Genomic DNA, 14,422 nt, shown 5'->3' with positions numbered 1-14,422 from the left:
GCTTTGGGCCCTCGGTGCTTCCGAAGTTTGCCCCACTGCCACTTGCCATTCAATAGAAATGTGGAATTCGTTAACTGAAGCCGGCACGCACTCGATAATCCCCAATCGCTACACAGTGGGCCTTTTGTATCAAAGCACAAGCTCCTCTTGCCTGAAAATCATTTAAATTTTGGTATCTTAACACAAGCAAAAATATCTACTTTGTTTAATGAATCTATTTTATAGGAAGTATCAATATGCTACCAAATTTGCAGATAATCCAAAAGGTCTCTTTAGCATAGTCAATTTTTGTACAAATATTTATGGCATTTTTTTTAGATATTGCCTTCCTATCACAGAATTTACAATGGTGTCAGCAGGTTGAATAAGTAAGTCATTAAACAAAAAAGAAGCATTTTACCAGGATTTATGATTGTTTCGTATATATTTAAAGACTTTTTTCAATGCTTATAAAATAAAATCTTAAGCGTCACAAATCTTTTCAAGTGATCAATTTAAAATGCCATATAAATAGCTACTCAGTTAATCTTTAATAAGCAGACCGAAAATTCGCGATGAAAAATTCACTCGGAAATGAGTTCTTTTTCAGGAGAAAGTAATTAAGGCGTCATCAGTCGTTCTCATCAGTTCGTTGTCCGCCGGCAAGGTGCAGAGTTTTCGCTGGTGGGGCGGGGTAATTAAAATGGCAAAAATAAATACCTATTAAGAACGTTTACACTGATTGACACTTTAAGGCAATTTCCGGCCATAATTCCATGCCGCAAAATGGTGCCCCAGAAGGTGTTTACCCCATCAAGGCGGCCCAAGCAAATGTCGGGCTATCGATTTGTGGCGCCAACCGAGTCGGTGGATCGTCCCAGGGGGAGTGTATTTAGGCCAGGCCTGACACGCTTTACATTAATTTGAAAATTTTGGCTATGTCCGCTTTAAGTTGGCCTGCCCTCCCCAAAAGCCACTTTAAATGCAAGGGCAAGATGGGCGTTAAAGGGAGTGCTGAGCACCCTACATTTAGGAAATTACCGCCAGAACAAAGTTTTAAAGTAGGGCTAATAACCAGTTACTGGTTTTTGTGTTTAAGCACTGTACAACATGGCGTATGAGTCATTTCTGAACGTTTAAAGGTAGCTCTTTATTTTCAGCACTTGATTTAGAGGGCAGGTCAGCCATGCCTTACATAGATTTGTAAACGAAATTAAATCTTCATTTAATCTGTACCTACTGGCTTGGCAGATAGACAGTCATGGGGCATCAATCCTGTCTTCTGGGTGACAGCTTTTTGCCACTGACTGTGCTGAGCTCACTGTTGTGGTTGACGAAGCTGCCACATGCGTCTGCTGTATGTGTCTAGTCAGGACGTTTGCCGTGGCATCCTTTAATTTGTGCCCTGTCATGTTGCACGGAGGCACGACCCACTTTCACTGGTATGTGTCTAAAACATCATAGGTGAGTTGGTTGAATTTCCATTCTAATCTTCTCCACAAACTAGAAATTCCCTAAGAACGTATTATTTTAATTAGAAAAGTTGGAACTAAGTGAGAGTAGTATCTCATCAGATGTGGTGGTTAGTAAAATTGAATTTTTTCTTTCTTTAATTAATGAAGTTAAACTCATTGTTGAGGGCTATAAACAAAATTGTACTGTAACACAAATATTTTCTTTGCATGTGTCATTCAACTAAAGAATTTACTGCCTAATAAATATAATACATTTTTGTATTATATTTAAAGTTTATTAATTAACAACTTATTTGTATTGTTACAATATTTTAAAGTCAAACATTATTTTAACGGTTGTGCATATCGGTCACACTGTATCTGAGAGCGGACTAAGAGCGCGATCTGCGGCTGAGACTGTTATAAATACAGTATTTCCTCGAAATTAGGAACTAATGATACACAAACACCTTTATCTAATTTGTACAAAGGACAGTATGCAAAATTAAATAATAATATAAATGTTTTCTCTGCGTTTTCAAAGTACAAATATTTCAATTTATACAAGATATGTACGTATTTATTTTTTAAGCCTAGAATCGTTAATCTTAAATGTTATAATCTAATTTGTTACTTTATTGATTGTTTGTTTTTCGAATAAAACTATTTTACTGGTTGTTCGTAATACCATCCTATTGGGTAAACACTGTATTAGATTCTCTAATGCCCGCAGCTCTCTCTATGAGCGATAAGAAAACTTAAAAACAAAAACAGCTGTAAAACTCGATCGACAATAAATACAAGTAGCAGGTAAAAATCGACTTTTCGATTAGATTGAACCAAAACTCGAACAAAAAAGGGGACCCAAAACTCTCTTCCCGAGCAGCATAAGTGTAACGTGTTTAGATTCTTAAATAAATAGGTTTAGTTTAATCTAATATACGGTAGGTTGCTGCAAAATAGGTCAGTATATCATCTGATTAGATTTAGTTAGGAGCGTGGAACTGTTACGGATAATACCTTTAAGTTCAGCAGCATAAGCATATTTTTGTGTACAAAAAATATATTACCTCTTGTTTGTCAACATTTATTTCGGGTGATCGAAAAATCAACTGAGATGAGCCAAGCGAAATCCGTACTTTGCGTGGGCTGCACGGTTATTGACTTTGTGACCATCAATGCCAGTTATCCCAAGGAGGACACCGATCGACGTTGCCTGGACGGGTTTTGGCAACGTGGCGGGAACGCCTCGAATGTCAGCACAGTTCTCCGGGTTCTCGGCTGCAAGGTGGACTTCTTCGGAATGCTCAGCAATTCGGATGCATTCAAAGTGCTTCTCGAGGACCTCCGTAAGCGCGAAATCGGCACGAAGAATTGCCCCCTAACGGACCGGGATCCGCCCTTCTCTTCGGTTATCTTGGCCCAGGATTCCGGTACGCGCACTATTATCCACTGCAACAAGGATTACCCCCAGAGCACTTATGAAGACTTCAGCAAGATTGATCTTTCGGAGTACGGATGGGTGCACTTCGAGGCTCGCAACACACCGCACACCTTGAAGATGATGCAAAGCATCAGGGAACACAACAAAAGAACTGGTCAGCGCGTCATAATCTCGTTGGACTTGGAAACAAGGTACGAGCAGAACCAGGAACTGTGTCAACCCTGCGACTTTGTGGTCTTTTCCAAGGAGCTAGCCGGTCAGTTGGGCTGGAAGACGCCACGGCAAACTTGTGAGGAGCTGGCAGCCAGCATCTCCGAAAGCGGTCCAAAACCTGTCTTCATTTGTCCCTGGGGGAGTGCCGGAGCTGGAGCTCTGGATGACAACGGGAACTACCACGAAATGGGCTCCTATAAGCAGGAGAAAGTGGTGGACACGCTGGGCGCAGGAGACAGCTTCATGGCGGGATTCATATACGCCACTCTGGAGGGTCAGCGATCTGTTGCGGATGCCGTGGACTTTGCCAACCGAGTTGCCAGCCACAAAATCACTGGATTCGGATACGACCATATTGCACAACTCAGCTTAGACTTAAACTAGTTGAGTATAACCTTGATTCTAGCTGACATTATTCTTTAAGGTCTCCTCGGAAGAATTTATTAACATTAAACAAGCCTGACGAAAAAATGTATATGTTTAAAAATAGTTAGCACATGTCCAGTGTCTAAGAAAATATTACTACATATCAAGCAATATTTTTTTTTAAATAACTAACAAATTAAAAACAAAATCAAAAAATATGTAAAGAAGTTTGTAACCTCTGCAAATAAGGTTGAACCATATAAAAGTACAAGTAGTTTCGAAATAAACAGCGCTTATGTATTCTCACAAATTTTATAAACTTGTCAAATTCATTATGATAATATTAAAATTACTTTCATGATTATTGGTTAAGCAAAGACTTTTGTTGTTGGTCTGCTGTGACTTGTTATCAAATCATCCGCTTTGCAAATAAATTGGAAATCAAGAGGAAACATGGCAGGATGAGTCTTAGGGTCCTCTGCTCCCTCCTTGTTCTTCAGTTTGGAGCCTCTCGTTGTTGTCTATGTGTATTTCATAAAGTCTCCTCGCTGGGCGTCCATATCCGAACCGATGGCCGAGGAGTTGATTCCAATGCCACTCGAGGCACTCCCGGATTTTTGCTGGCTGTTCAGTCCCTCAATGAGCTGTTTGAGGATATTCATTTACTGATCTCTATTGTTAACAAGGCAAATTGATTACTCACCTTCGATCGCAGACGCTTAAGTTTGCGCAATCGTTCTAGCCAATTCGATGCATACGGATGCTTTTTCTGCACACTTTGATAGACTAGCGAGGCGAGCTGCAACATATTATAATTTTTAGTTGTTATCCTCGAATGATTTAAAGCCTTATTCATATTTACATTGGCGTGCAGGGCCATCTGTCGAGCCAGCAGAGGAGCACTGCGATCGGACACTATCCGGTGCTCTGCATGGCACACGAACTTCGATATCTCCGATCGGGCCTTCACATACACTCTGTTCGAGTTCAGCTCCAGTGGCTCCACGATCACGCAGGCGTAGTTGAACTGGCCCTGAAAAATGATTGAATGAAACAAAAATCAGTTGAATACCCCTTTTTCATAAGCACAATCTTACGGATATAGTGTTTAAATTGTACTCCTCGCCGCTCTCATTGTATATGATCTTCACAAAGTCGTTGCCAATGTGGCTCTTCTTCTCGTTGCAGTTGGGGTCATCCTGCAGATTGGTGGGCATCAGCGTGGCCACATGGAACGTGACCTAAGGCAAGCACATTGGAAATATATAATAATGAATTTCGGATTAAATAATTACACCTCACCTGCAGGATGTCATCCTTCCAGATGTAGGCAAACTTGCCATCCGCCCCATTCCTGTCCAGCATGATAAATAGATTGTTTTGCTCGGCCTCCTTCAGGCTAACCAGAGTTCCGATGTTGCGCAGGAACTCCACATACCGGGCACTGCCATGTGAATTGCGTAGGATCTCCACCTCGTTGTTGCACTGTCCTTGGCCCACATACAGCACGCCGATCTTGTGCGTCTCGAATGGTGGTACCAGATCTATCAAGGTAACAGCGCTATTGTTTTCAGGTCCAACCTTCAGTGGCTCATCCGTTACTCCCAGCTGGCCAGTATTGTACAGCTGCAGGAAAATAAAGCTCGGGTTCATGCACAGCTTGGCGTTGATGGGTGGCTTGGCGGGTCCGAAGTTCCGGAAACTGCTGGCCGGCGGCGGTCGTGTGTTACCATTGTTCACCTCCCGGACTACGGAAATGGTTTTTGACCGTCCTCGCATCATGTCACCGTTTCCATTGTTGCCATTGTCGTAATCGGAGGGAATCGCTCCGACATTGGCGCCATTGCTTCCACTGCTACTGGACTTGGCTAGCGCGCCGGGCTGCGGTACAGAGGTGCCTCCAAAACTAGTTATCCTTCCCGTGGACAACAACGGCGGCTGGCCAGGCGATAGCGGTGGTTTTCCCAGTTTCAGGGTGGATTGCAAGGTGCTGCTCCCAGCTACATGACTGCTCACATCGTCCGCCGAGTGCTGCTTCGGCGGCAGAGTGCCACATTCTGGCTGCAGGGCCAAAGCAGCAGCTTGCGAGGGCGGCGTGGAGCCGGCTATCTCCTCCGGAATGGCCTCACAGCTCACTCGCATGTCCTTGGTGCTGTACTGAACACTCTTCTTCTTAAGCGTCAACTGCGACTGGGGTTCGTCGCCGGTGGCTTTCATGGGTTCCTGAGAAAGCGGCGTCGGCTTGTTGGCCAGGAATGACTGCCGCCAGCTGGAGCTCATCTCCGGGCTGGAGTTTACGCGGCGAACTGGGTTGCGAGCGCGACTCTGGGCATCCTCAAATGCCAGCGAATCATCGTCTGCTTCTCCATCACTCACGCTTCCACAGAGAGCTGCCTCTTTTCCCCGCTTTCCGCCAGCTGAGACCCGAGGTATGGGGATAGCAGCTGCTGCACCGCTGCTCGAAGAAATTCCGTTCCCATTCCCGTTTCCATTTCCTCCTCCGACCGAATGAATCTCCTCTTGCCGCTGCAGAGCACGGGCCTTGGCCACCATTCGGCTGCGCAGCGCACTTGCCTGTGGAGCCGTGCTTGGATTAACATCTAGTTCGGGCTCGGGATCTGCCAACGGATGTGGCGGGACCTGAATGGTGTTGTCCGGCCCAAAAACTCCGCCATGGGCAGTGGGAAGAAATAGCGAAACCACATTGTTGAATGGCAGATCCTGGCCGAAGCAATCATTGGTGATGGGGTTCTGGATACGGGTTATCCACGATATGTTACCCGTGGGTCTACGGATCAGGACCTCCGCCCAGCCAGTGCAGGCACGCACGCAGACTGGTTGCTGCACCACTGATGCCGACGAAGGACTCATGCTCACGGAGGACTGGGACAATGAATTGCCCAGGAGCGAGGTGTTGCTTCCCGTGTGTGGTCCATCGCCTAAACCGCCGCCTAGAGCCTCGGGGTTAGAACCGCGACGTGACAGCGCGTCCAGTGAAGCGGTGGAACTGTTGGAGATCTGTCTGTGCGGATGGCCAGCAGCTGCCGCCGAGTTCGAGGAGGAGGAAGAGGTGAGCTCCGTACTGCCGGCCGACTCATTGCCGCTACTGTGCTGTAGGCTCACCTTGGTGTAGCGCCTCTCCCGTTCGGGCGACAGTGGAGGAGCTGCATCGCTGAGGCTCTTGGAGTTCAAGCTGATGCTGGGAGCCTTGCCCAGCTGAGCACACCGCTCGCAGAGACCACTACGCGTGGGCGCCGACGGACAGCCTGAGGTGGTGATGGTCACCAGGTTGTGCCCCACAAGCCAGGTCTGCGAGACGCCATCCTTCAGTAGAAACTCCGCCGCAGGAAGACTGAAAAAAGAAATGTGATATTATAGGGATGAAGAAACATTTTATAACAAAATAACACACCGCTTAGGCATCGACGGACATGGCGAATAGGTGTGGCGGGCCAGGAAGTCGAAGCAGGTCTCAGCCAACTCGGCGTGGAAGTTGCGAAGGCCGTTGTTCATCTGTGGCCGCATCTCCAAATCGTTCCAGGCATTTGCATTATTTCGACTGCCGCGCTCCGTGAGACTTGTGCTCCGTTTACGGTTGGAGGAATCTTCGTTCAGCGAGTTTAGGTTCACAATGTCGCTTGACAGCATCTTGGCATTCGACTGAATCGACTAAAATAATAAAATTAAATTAACAATTGTACAACTTGTACAATGTTTTTAATACTTACGCTCTTGATGTAGCTCACACAGTTCTTGCGCAGCTCCAGCTTACACTTGAGGAACCAGCCGGCTATGACATGATGGGCAAGGGAAACAGTGTAGTGATCGTAGCGATGGGGTTTTGTATATGGCAGCGTGATGGCAAACACGTACATGTTGTGCATGGACGTAAAGTTCGCAAAAAGATGCTTGGACAGATGGATGAGCACTGCAATAAGACAGGATATTAAATTTAGTTTACATTTTATGAGCGAGTTTCGCCCTTTCTGGTAAGTATTATCTCTAATTTACTCACAGGACAGGAATTCCAGAACCGGAGTGGCCAGCGCATTCGTGTCCGACATCTTGCTCATTTGAAGCAGCACGTCCGGCAGCTTCCGCATCAGCGCCTCTGGCATCTCTAATATCAGAATGGTCATGGTGTTGATGCAGACGCTGGCAATGCCAGTGAGAACCCTCGAATTCAAGGCTGTTATAATGCCGTAATGCTGCTGCGGCTGCAGGCTTTCGTGGTAGATAACTAGGGAAGCTATGGCGGGCAGTACGAGGGCGTGGATCTCGTCGGTTGGCCGCTTAAACTTATTATTGCTAACCAAGTTTATCTTGAGGAGCGAGTTGGCCAGCTCCTCGATGTCGTTGCCCTGGACGAGCGCCTTGTTCTGCAGCACCTTGGGCAGCTCCTTGATGACCAGCTGGAACACCTGGTAGTCAGTGTCATGCTCCAGACACCTCACGATAAGCTTGCAGACCCTTCGAATGGATATCGCTGTGGTGTGGGCTTGTGCCAGCAGAGGTGAATCAATGCCCAGGTAGTGACTGAACTTGACCACCTCGTTGCTGCCCTCCGGATAGCCAATGTGGTAGGAGCCATTGGCCCGGGCCTTTAGCAACCAGGTAAATATCTGTAGATGGAAACCACGTTTTTATTTTATGACGGATAAAGATAAACAAAGATTTGTATTTATTTTCACTCACTTTATGGCGCACAACGCTGGTGTGCTCAAAGATCTTTGGTCGATCGTAGTGTAATTCCAGGTGATCCATAAGAATATTAAATATTTTAAGAGCATGGACCGCTGGGAGGCGGTGCAACTTGATGGCGAACACCTTGACCAAACCATCAACGGCAGCGATAATGTCGGCGATCTCAGATTCGTTGCTGACCATGCCCACGGCCACATCCGCCTGGGAAGCGTCTCCGGCCGTTGATCCATGACGCATATGCTCGAAGGGGCGATTGATGAGCGCCTCCAAGATGTCCAGCAAGTCCATGCACCGCTTGGTATCGCAGTGGGTGGCAAAGTTGGAAAGAGCGCGGGCAACTGCCACGCGAACCTGTACACTTGGCTCCTGGTGGATGTGCGACAGGTGCACGAGCACCACCCTACTAAGGATCTCTTCCTCGTAGCAGGCACGGTTCTGGTCCATAATCCGCACCAGAGCCTCGATTGTCTTGATGCGCACATTCACATTGGACATGCGGTAGTAGCGACGCACAAACTGGGCCAGGACTTGGAGCCATTCCGGCCGAGTTGCCGTGACTCGGCGGGATCGGTACTCGATGAGGGCGAGAACGGAGGCCTCTGGCCGTCGGTCCGCCACACGTTCGATGAGATCGTAGATGCGCTCCACATTGCCCAGAATCTGGGATCGGTCCTGCTGCAACAGCTTCTCGATGCAGTCGATGTTCTCGTGGAAATTGATCTGCAGGTGGTGCAGGCGATCCTTGTTAATGTTGGTTGCCTCGTAGTACTCGATGTTGCTAACTATGGAGGACATAATGTCGCAGATCCGATCCCAAATGATCTCCGAAAGCTGTCGCTTGTTGATAACCATGCGGACGCTCAGGATCACCTCGAAAGTTACGATCACCTGTCGACTGTCCAGTGCCTAAGAAAAAGAATAACTCTATATTTTCAAGCTTTGTTGAAAACTGTTTATGCTTACCCGAAGGAAGGCTGTCAGCACATTCGTGGCATAGGTCATTGGAGAAACCTGGAAAATTATGTTCGATCCGAAGATGTTCATGTTTAGGTGAAACACGGCCCCTCGTAGGAGGTGCGCGTCATCGTAAAGAGCGCGATCATTTAGGATGCAACACATCATTTTCATGGAATGGTATCCTAACTGAGTGCCCAGCAGGTTCTTCATGATCTAAAAGTTAAGAAAAGTGAAGATAGTTAGGTGGTTTCTTACATTCTCGAGATCTCATAATGGTTGTGGCTTTGAAACCCAAACAACCCGAACAAAAAAACACTTAAAACTTCTTTGCCTTATTTATCAGTTCCGAATATCATTTGGCTGGAGTCTAAATTCAGAAGTGTACAAAAATGAAAAAGCAAATCGTCAAGGAGTTCATAACCGTTAAGAGGGTGCTTCACCTTCCGCCGGAGCCGCCTCCACCGCCTCCGCCTCCCAAGCGGCACGTTTTAGCCGTGGGCAGTTGCACCCTGGACATGATCATCATAGTGGACAAGCCACTAGTACCAGGCCAGGTGCAGCGCACGAAGGAGGGAAGCTGGCGGCGCGGCGGTCCGGCTGCCAACATCTGCACCGTGTGGAGGCGACTGGGCTTGGAGTGCGAGTTCCTTGGAGTTTTGAGCAGTGCGCGCGCCTTTGAGAGTCTGTTAACCAGTTTCCAATCGCAAGGCATCGACATTTCCCACTGCCCGCTGACGAACCACCGTCCTGCCCACCGGAGCATCATTGTCCAACGGAACGCCGACTCGCGCACCATCCTAGAGTTCTTCAACGCCAACCAAGAGCTCACCTACCAGCAGTTCGTGGGCGCCGTCGACTATCAGAAGTACTCGTGGATCCACTTCGAGAGTCGCAATCCCGTCGAGATGCTGCGCATGGTCCTGGCGGTGATTGACTTCAACGAGCGCTGTCCCGAGTCCAGGATCATGCTTTCCGTGGATTTGGACAACATGCGGCCGGCCACCATGCTAATGGCCAGTATGGTGGATTACGTCTTCGCCCGGAAGACCATGATGCGCACGTACGCCTTCATGAATGGACGTGAGGTTGTTTGGGCGCTCCGGGATGAAATGCGGACGGCACAGGCTCGCTGGGAGAAGAACCAGCCCCGAAAGATGCCATACCTGCCACCCGATCCGCCGGCCGAGGATTCAGATGAAAGGTGTAATGGACCGCCGAGCAATCAACCCATAGTCATTTACAATAACTATGTGGAGGGAGCCAGCTGCCTGATGGCAGATGACACCTACTTCAAAGTGGGCTCCCAGATCCCGCCCGAAGTCGTGGATCTTGTGTCAGTGAACGACACCTTCTCGGCGTCCGTGATCTATGCTCTGCACCAGGTGAAGATGCGGCTAAGGGATGCAGTGGAATATGGGACCCGGGCAGCCGCACTCAAGTTGACCGCGAACGGATTTGATGTGCTGCGCTGTATGCCCAAGGATCTGATCGGTTGTTACTATGCATAAAGCCCAATTGTGTAAAATGTAAATAAATTTAAATCGCAATCCAAATATATGCAATCGACATATATTTACCAAAAGTTTAAACCTTGGACTTAGGGCCCTTGAAGAGAACTGGGTCAGCGCCCCCTTGCATTATCAATGATATCTTAAGGGCCTTGAAATTGTGTTTTTCCACCTAAAAGTCAAAGATTCCATGATCACCTCTTATTTTAGAGCTAGGGTTAATCATCATTGGCCGGAACATGTCGACTGATAAGAGAAGCTGAAGTCAGCGGAGCCTTCGATAAGTTGTGAAAATATCGAGGCAGATAAAGACTGAGCAGAATACTCATTAGTATTAATAAACAATTGTCGCAGCAATCTCTGCTAACGATTGCCAAATGAGAAAATGAGCAGATAATTCCTCGCCAATGCGAGTACATAAAAGGCGAAGCCACGTCCAATCAACACCGCATTTGACGGATTCCCAACTAAAGTACTCATCCTACAGAAATGGATAGTAAGTAGAAAAAAAGTAGTGACTTCAGTTTATAAAGGAGTTCTCGGTTTTTCCAGATCTCTTATTGGTTTTAAGTCTGCTTTTGGGCACCACCATTGTTTCGGGAATCGCCTATCCAGATATAGCCTTAGTCTGCAGAATTCTCGGTGTCTGGCAAATTCTGCCTCATGAGCACAATTGCCAACGATTCTTTGTTTGCACCGGAGACGAAGAGCTACCCTTCCAGGAGTTTAGTTGTCCGGCGGAGTATCATTTTAGCAGGAAGCTGATGATTTGTGTTCCTGGATCCTGCTCCGATGAATCCTTGTTTTGTGGACTAGCCAACAGTGTACAGCGAGTTAAAGGCGATTGCATGCGATACAGACAATGCCTGGAGGATGGAGCATTCGCTGTGGCCAAGTGTTCCGCAGGAAGCTACTTCGATCCGGGTCAGAGAGCCTGTCTTCCCGTGGCCATAACTGCAGAGCATCAGTGCAGCTGTGTGCTGCCGGATAATGCCACCCTTTCCAATCCCGGCGATTGTGAGACATATTTCCGCTGTCACTCTGGGCAGGCTGAGCTGGTGCAGTGTCCATCGGGAGATTACTTCGACGAGAAAGTGGGTAGCTGCCTGCCGGATCACACGGGCATTTGCCTAGAGAAGCCCACAATGCCACCGACGCTGACGGAACAGGCTCTTGCTCTAGACGAGTGCATTCGGACGGGCAGCCGCCTGGCGCCGCACAGTCGTGATTGCCAGCGGTACTACGTGTGTGCCAGGAAGCGGGTGCTGGAGATGCGCTGTCCCCGGGGTCAGTACTTTGACGCTGTTCAGCGATACTGTAGCCTTGATTTGGGGAACGACTGCCAGAGAGAGCGGGTGGAGAAAGCAAAGCAGGAGTCGGAACCGGAGAAAGAAGTGGCCGAGCTGAACATCCCCGCCAAAAATAAAGTAAAGATTGAGGTGCACCATCCGGTACAGAAGAATTTAGAAAAAGAAGTGGTTCAACTGAAAAAACCGCAGACGGATTCCAATGCCAAATTGCCGCAGTCTCCTTTGGAGACAGTCAGCAGCTACGACAAGTTCTCGTCGAAATTCATTTCATTTTAAGCGATTGTTTTAAGCGATCAATCTAATAAATAAAGCATTGACTAACTTCTACAAAGTAATGACATTATTGACCTAAATAGACAACAAAACTAAAGAACCTTAAATTAAGTAATAAAATAAAATATTTATAAGATTGAAAGGCGTTATCAAAGTGAACAACTAACTGGATTTAATATATCCAATAATCGAATAATTTTAAACACAAAATGTATTCAGTAATTTCTACATTTTCAAAAAAAACTTACCTTAAAAGAGGACGGGCAGTAGGGGGCGTGGTTTACAGTCCGGCACAACGTGGTGATGCACTGCGGCAGCGGTTCGCTGGGGAAGATGGTATAGCCGATGACCATCTCCAGAATAGTAAGGCACTGCAGTCCGATCTCGTTGACGGTGACGCTGCAGCTCAGGTCGCAAGCGTTCCTGGAAGAAGACAACCTCAGACAACAGGTTTTTCAGTTAAATAGAGCTCCACTCACTGCACGATGCCCACGAGGATGTCTTTGTCCAGATGCGCCGCATTGAACTTGATCAGATTGACCAGGATGTCAAGATAGGGGCTGAGCAGATTGGCCTCTGTGATTGCTGGGATCCAGAGCAGCATGAACTTGCCAATCTGTAAGAGCAAGCCGGGATTGAGATGCCGATGGAGATGGATTAAACAACCTCAGACCGACCTTCTCTTCGAAGTTGGTGATGTCCTTTCCATTGTCGGTGAGTGTGTCGAGTAGCTCGAGCAAGTGGCGCAGATCCTCGCGCGCCTCGTGGTTCTGGATGACCAGGAAGAACTTCTCCCGCATGATGGTCAGGTTCTTGTACTGTGTGTGGATGAGCCGCTTGTAGAAGCTCAAGGCAATCTGGCGCGTTTCGGCCGGCTTGTTGGGCACGATGAGATCGTTGGTGAGGTTGAACAGAATGGTGATGGCGGTCTGCAGAGGGTAAGCACAATGGTATCAGTATTTATTACCCAAAAAATCGAACCAAACGCACCTCGTCCAGATTGAAGTTGTGCAGCTGCATGTCGCCCAGCTCCTTCAGCATTCTGCAGCGCTGGGCCACCGGCTGCTCCGGCCGCAATTCCCTCTCGAACTCCGGCCGCAGCGTCCGCTCGCCCACATAACCTGCAAGTCGAATTGGAATCCCGAAGTCACATTAGAATCGTACTTCCATTGGCCTGACCATAGGGAAGCACCCAGCTCTTTATTACCTGCCGGCAGCGATTTGAGGAACAGCTTGAACTTGGACTTGTCCTTGGAGCTCATGGTGGGTCCTTGCTAGGGGCGGTGGTCGGTGGAGCAGTGGCGGTGAGTGTGCAACCAGTAAATCCTATCCTAGGTCCTAATAACAAATTATACACAGCACAGAACAGAGGAAGTCAGCTAAACAGCTGAGAGCAGTGTTACCAGACGGCGCTGGCGACTTTACGCCAAGCGCACTCGAGCAGCCCCGATTTGTCACTAAAAAATCCACAGCGCGGGAACTATGAATTTAAAATCAGCTAATTTACTTGTTAATTTCTTATTATCGTTATCATTTTCAAACAAATACAAATCCTATATTACAGGTAAGAGCTTTTCCAAAATTCCTAAAAATGTATATATACATTTTTGCGCCACTGCCTGCGTGTAAAGTAAACCTTAAATGATATAGCCTACTTTTTGGCACTGAGGCTAATAGGTACTCATTCAAATTATTTGAGAAAAATTTTAAGGCAAAGAATTTCAATTTGGAAAACTTCCATTTTCTAAATAATAAAACTCCTTTCTTCCAGAATCACTGATAGAAAAGCATTTTTAGTTAAATTTTGAAATCAGATGCATTACGGTAAGCCACTTTGAAAATTTGAGATAAGCACAATCTTTTATATAAATAAAAGACCATCGATGCTATTTTCTTAAGTCGGAGTATTAAAATTCGAAGTGTTTAACCCCGGCTGAGAGCACCCGTCATTGCATCGCCAGCATGACCCGATTACGATCCAAAAGAACCTTAAGGCGTAACTTTCACTCAATCATCAAAGATGATTAGTTTATCATCAATTCATGTCTTAGACTGGTTGTCAATAAATGCAGCCTTTCGCAACCAAGCCAGAATTCTCCTCCACTATTACCGAAGCCAGTTTTATAACAATATGCTCCAGCTGCATCTCGCTGAAGATGACACTTCCATCAATACGTCTCTGGATAAGCTTGCAACCGGAACCCACGGAGGGCA

General features: G+C 47.1%; 4 protein-coding genes across 4 annotated transcripts; 3 read left to right on the top strand and 1 right to left on the bottom strand.

Annotated features, from left to right (window-relative positions):
• Nucleotides 1-2,208: 2,208 nt before the first annotated feature.
• On the top strand, nucleotides 2,209-3,766 carry LOC108028431 (ketohexokinase). Its single transcript, XM_050885835.1, has one exon. It carries the CDS (start codon nucleotides 2,551-2,553, stop codon nucleotides 3,472-3,474), a length of 924 nt encoding a protein of 307 aa, XP_050741792.1. The 5' UTR covers nucleotides 2,209-2,550; the 3' UTR covers nucleotides 3,475-3,766.
• Nucleotides 3,732-13,605, bottom strand: LOC108028427 (tuberin). The gene is made up of 15 exons (XM_017100257.3): nucleotides 13,416-13,605; nucleotides 13,199-13,329; nucleotides 12,886-13,137; nucleotides 12,688-12,824; nucleotides 12,457-12,631; nucleotides 9,124-9,330; nucleotides 8,152-9,066; nucleotides 7,472-8,078; nucleotides 7,185-7,384; nucleotides 6,869-7,125; nucleotides 4,759-6,808; nucleotides 4,554-4,697; nucleotides 4,319-4,489; nucleotides 4,160-4,255; nucleotides 3,732-4,100 (listed from the first exon to the last, which is right to left on the bottom strand). Exons 1-15 carry the CDS (start codon nucleotides 13,468-13,470, stop codon nucleotides 3,978-3,980), a joined length of 5,520 nt encoding a protein of 1,839 aa, XP_016955746.1. The 5' UTR covers nucleotides 13,471-13,605; the 3' UTR covers nucleotides 3,732-3,977.
• Nucleotides 9,447-10,689, top strand: LOC108028428 (ketohexokinase). The gene has a single exon (XM_017100258.3). The coding sequence runs from the start codon at nucleotides 9,507-9,509 to the stop codon at nucleotides 10,623-10,625; it is 1,119 nt and encodes a 372-aa protein (XP_016955747.1). The 5' UTR covers nucleotides 9,447-9,506; the 3' UTR covers nucleotides 10,626-10,689.
• LOC108028429 (peritrophin-48) lies at nucleotides 10,807-12,270 on the top strand. The gene is made up of 2 exons (XM_017100259.2): nucleotides 10,807-11,121; nucleotides 11,178-12,270. The coding sequence occupies exons 1-2, from the start codon at nucleotides 11,115-11,117 to the stop codon at nucleotides 12,209-12,211; spliced, it is 1,041 nt and encodes a 346-aa protein (XP_016955748.1). The 5' UTR covers nucleotides 10,807-11,114; the 3' UTR covers nucleotides 12,212-12,270.
• Nucleotides 13,606-14,422: the final 817 nt, after the last annotated feature.

This window comes from Drosophila biarmipes, chromosome 3L, assembly GCF_025231255.1.
Source record: "Drosophila biarmipes strain raj3 chromosome 3L, RU_DBia_V1.1, whole genome shotgun sequence".
Lineage (NCBI taxonomy): Eukaryota > Metazoa > Arthropoda > Insecta > Diptera > Drosophilidae > Drosophila > Drosophila biarmipes.
The sequence above is the reverse complement of the archived record's forward strand: the minus strand, read 5'-3'. Positions and strand labels throughout refer to the sequence as shown.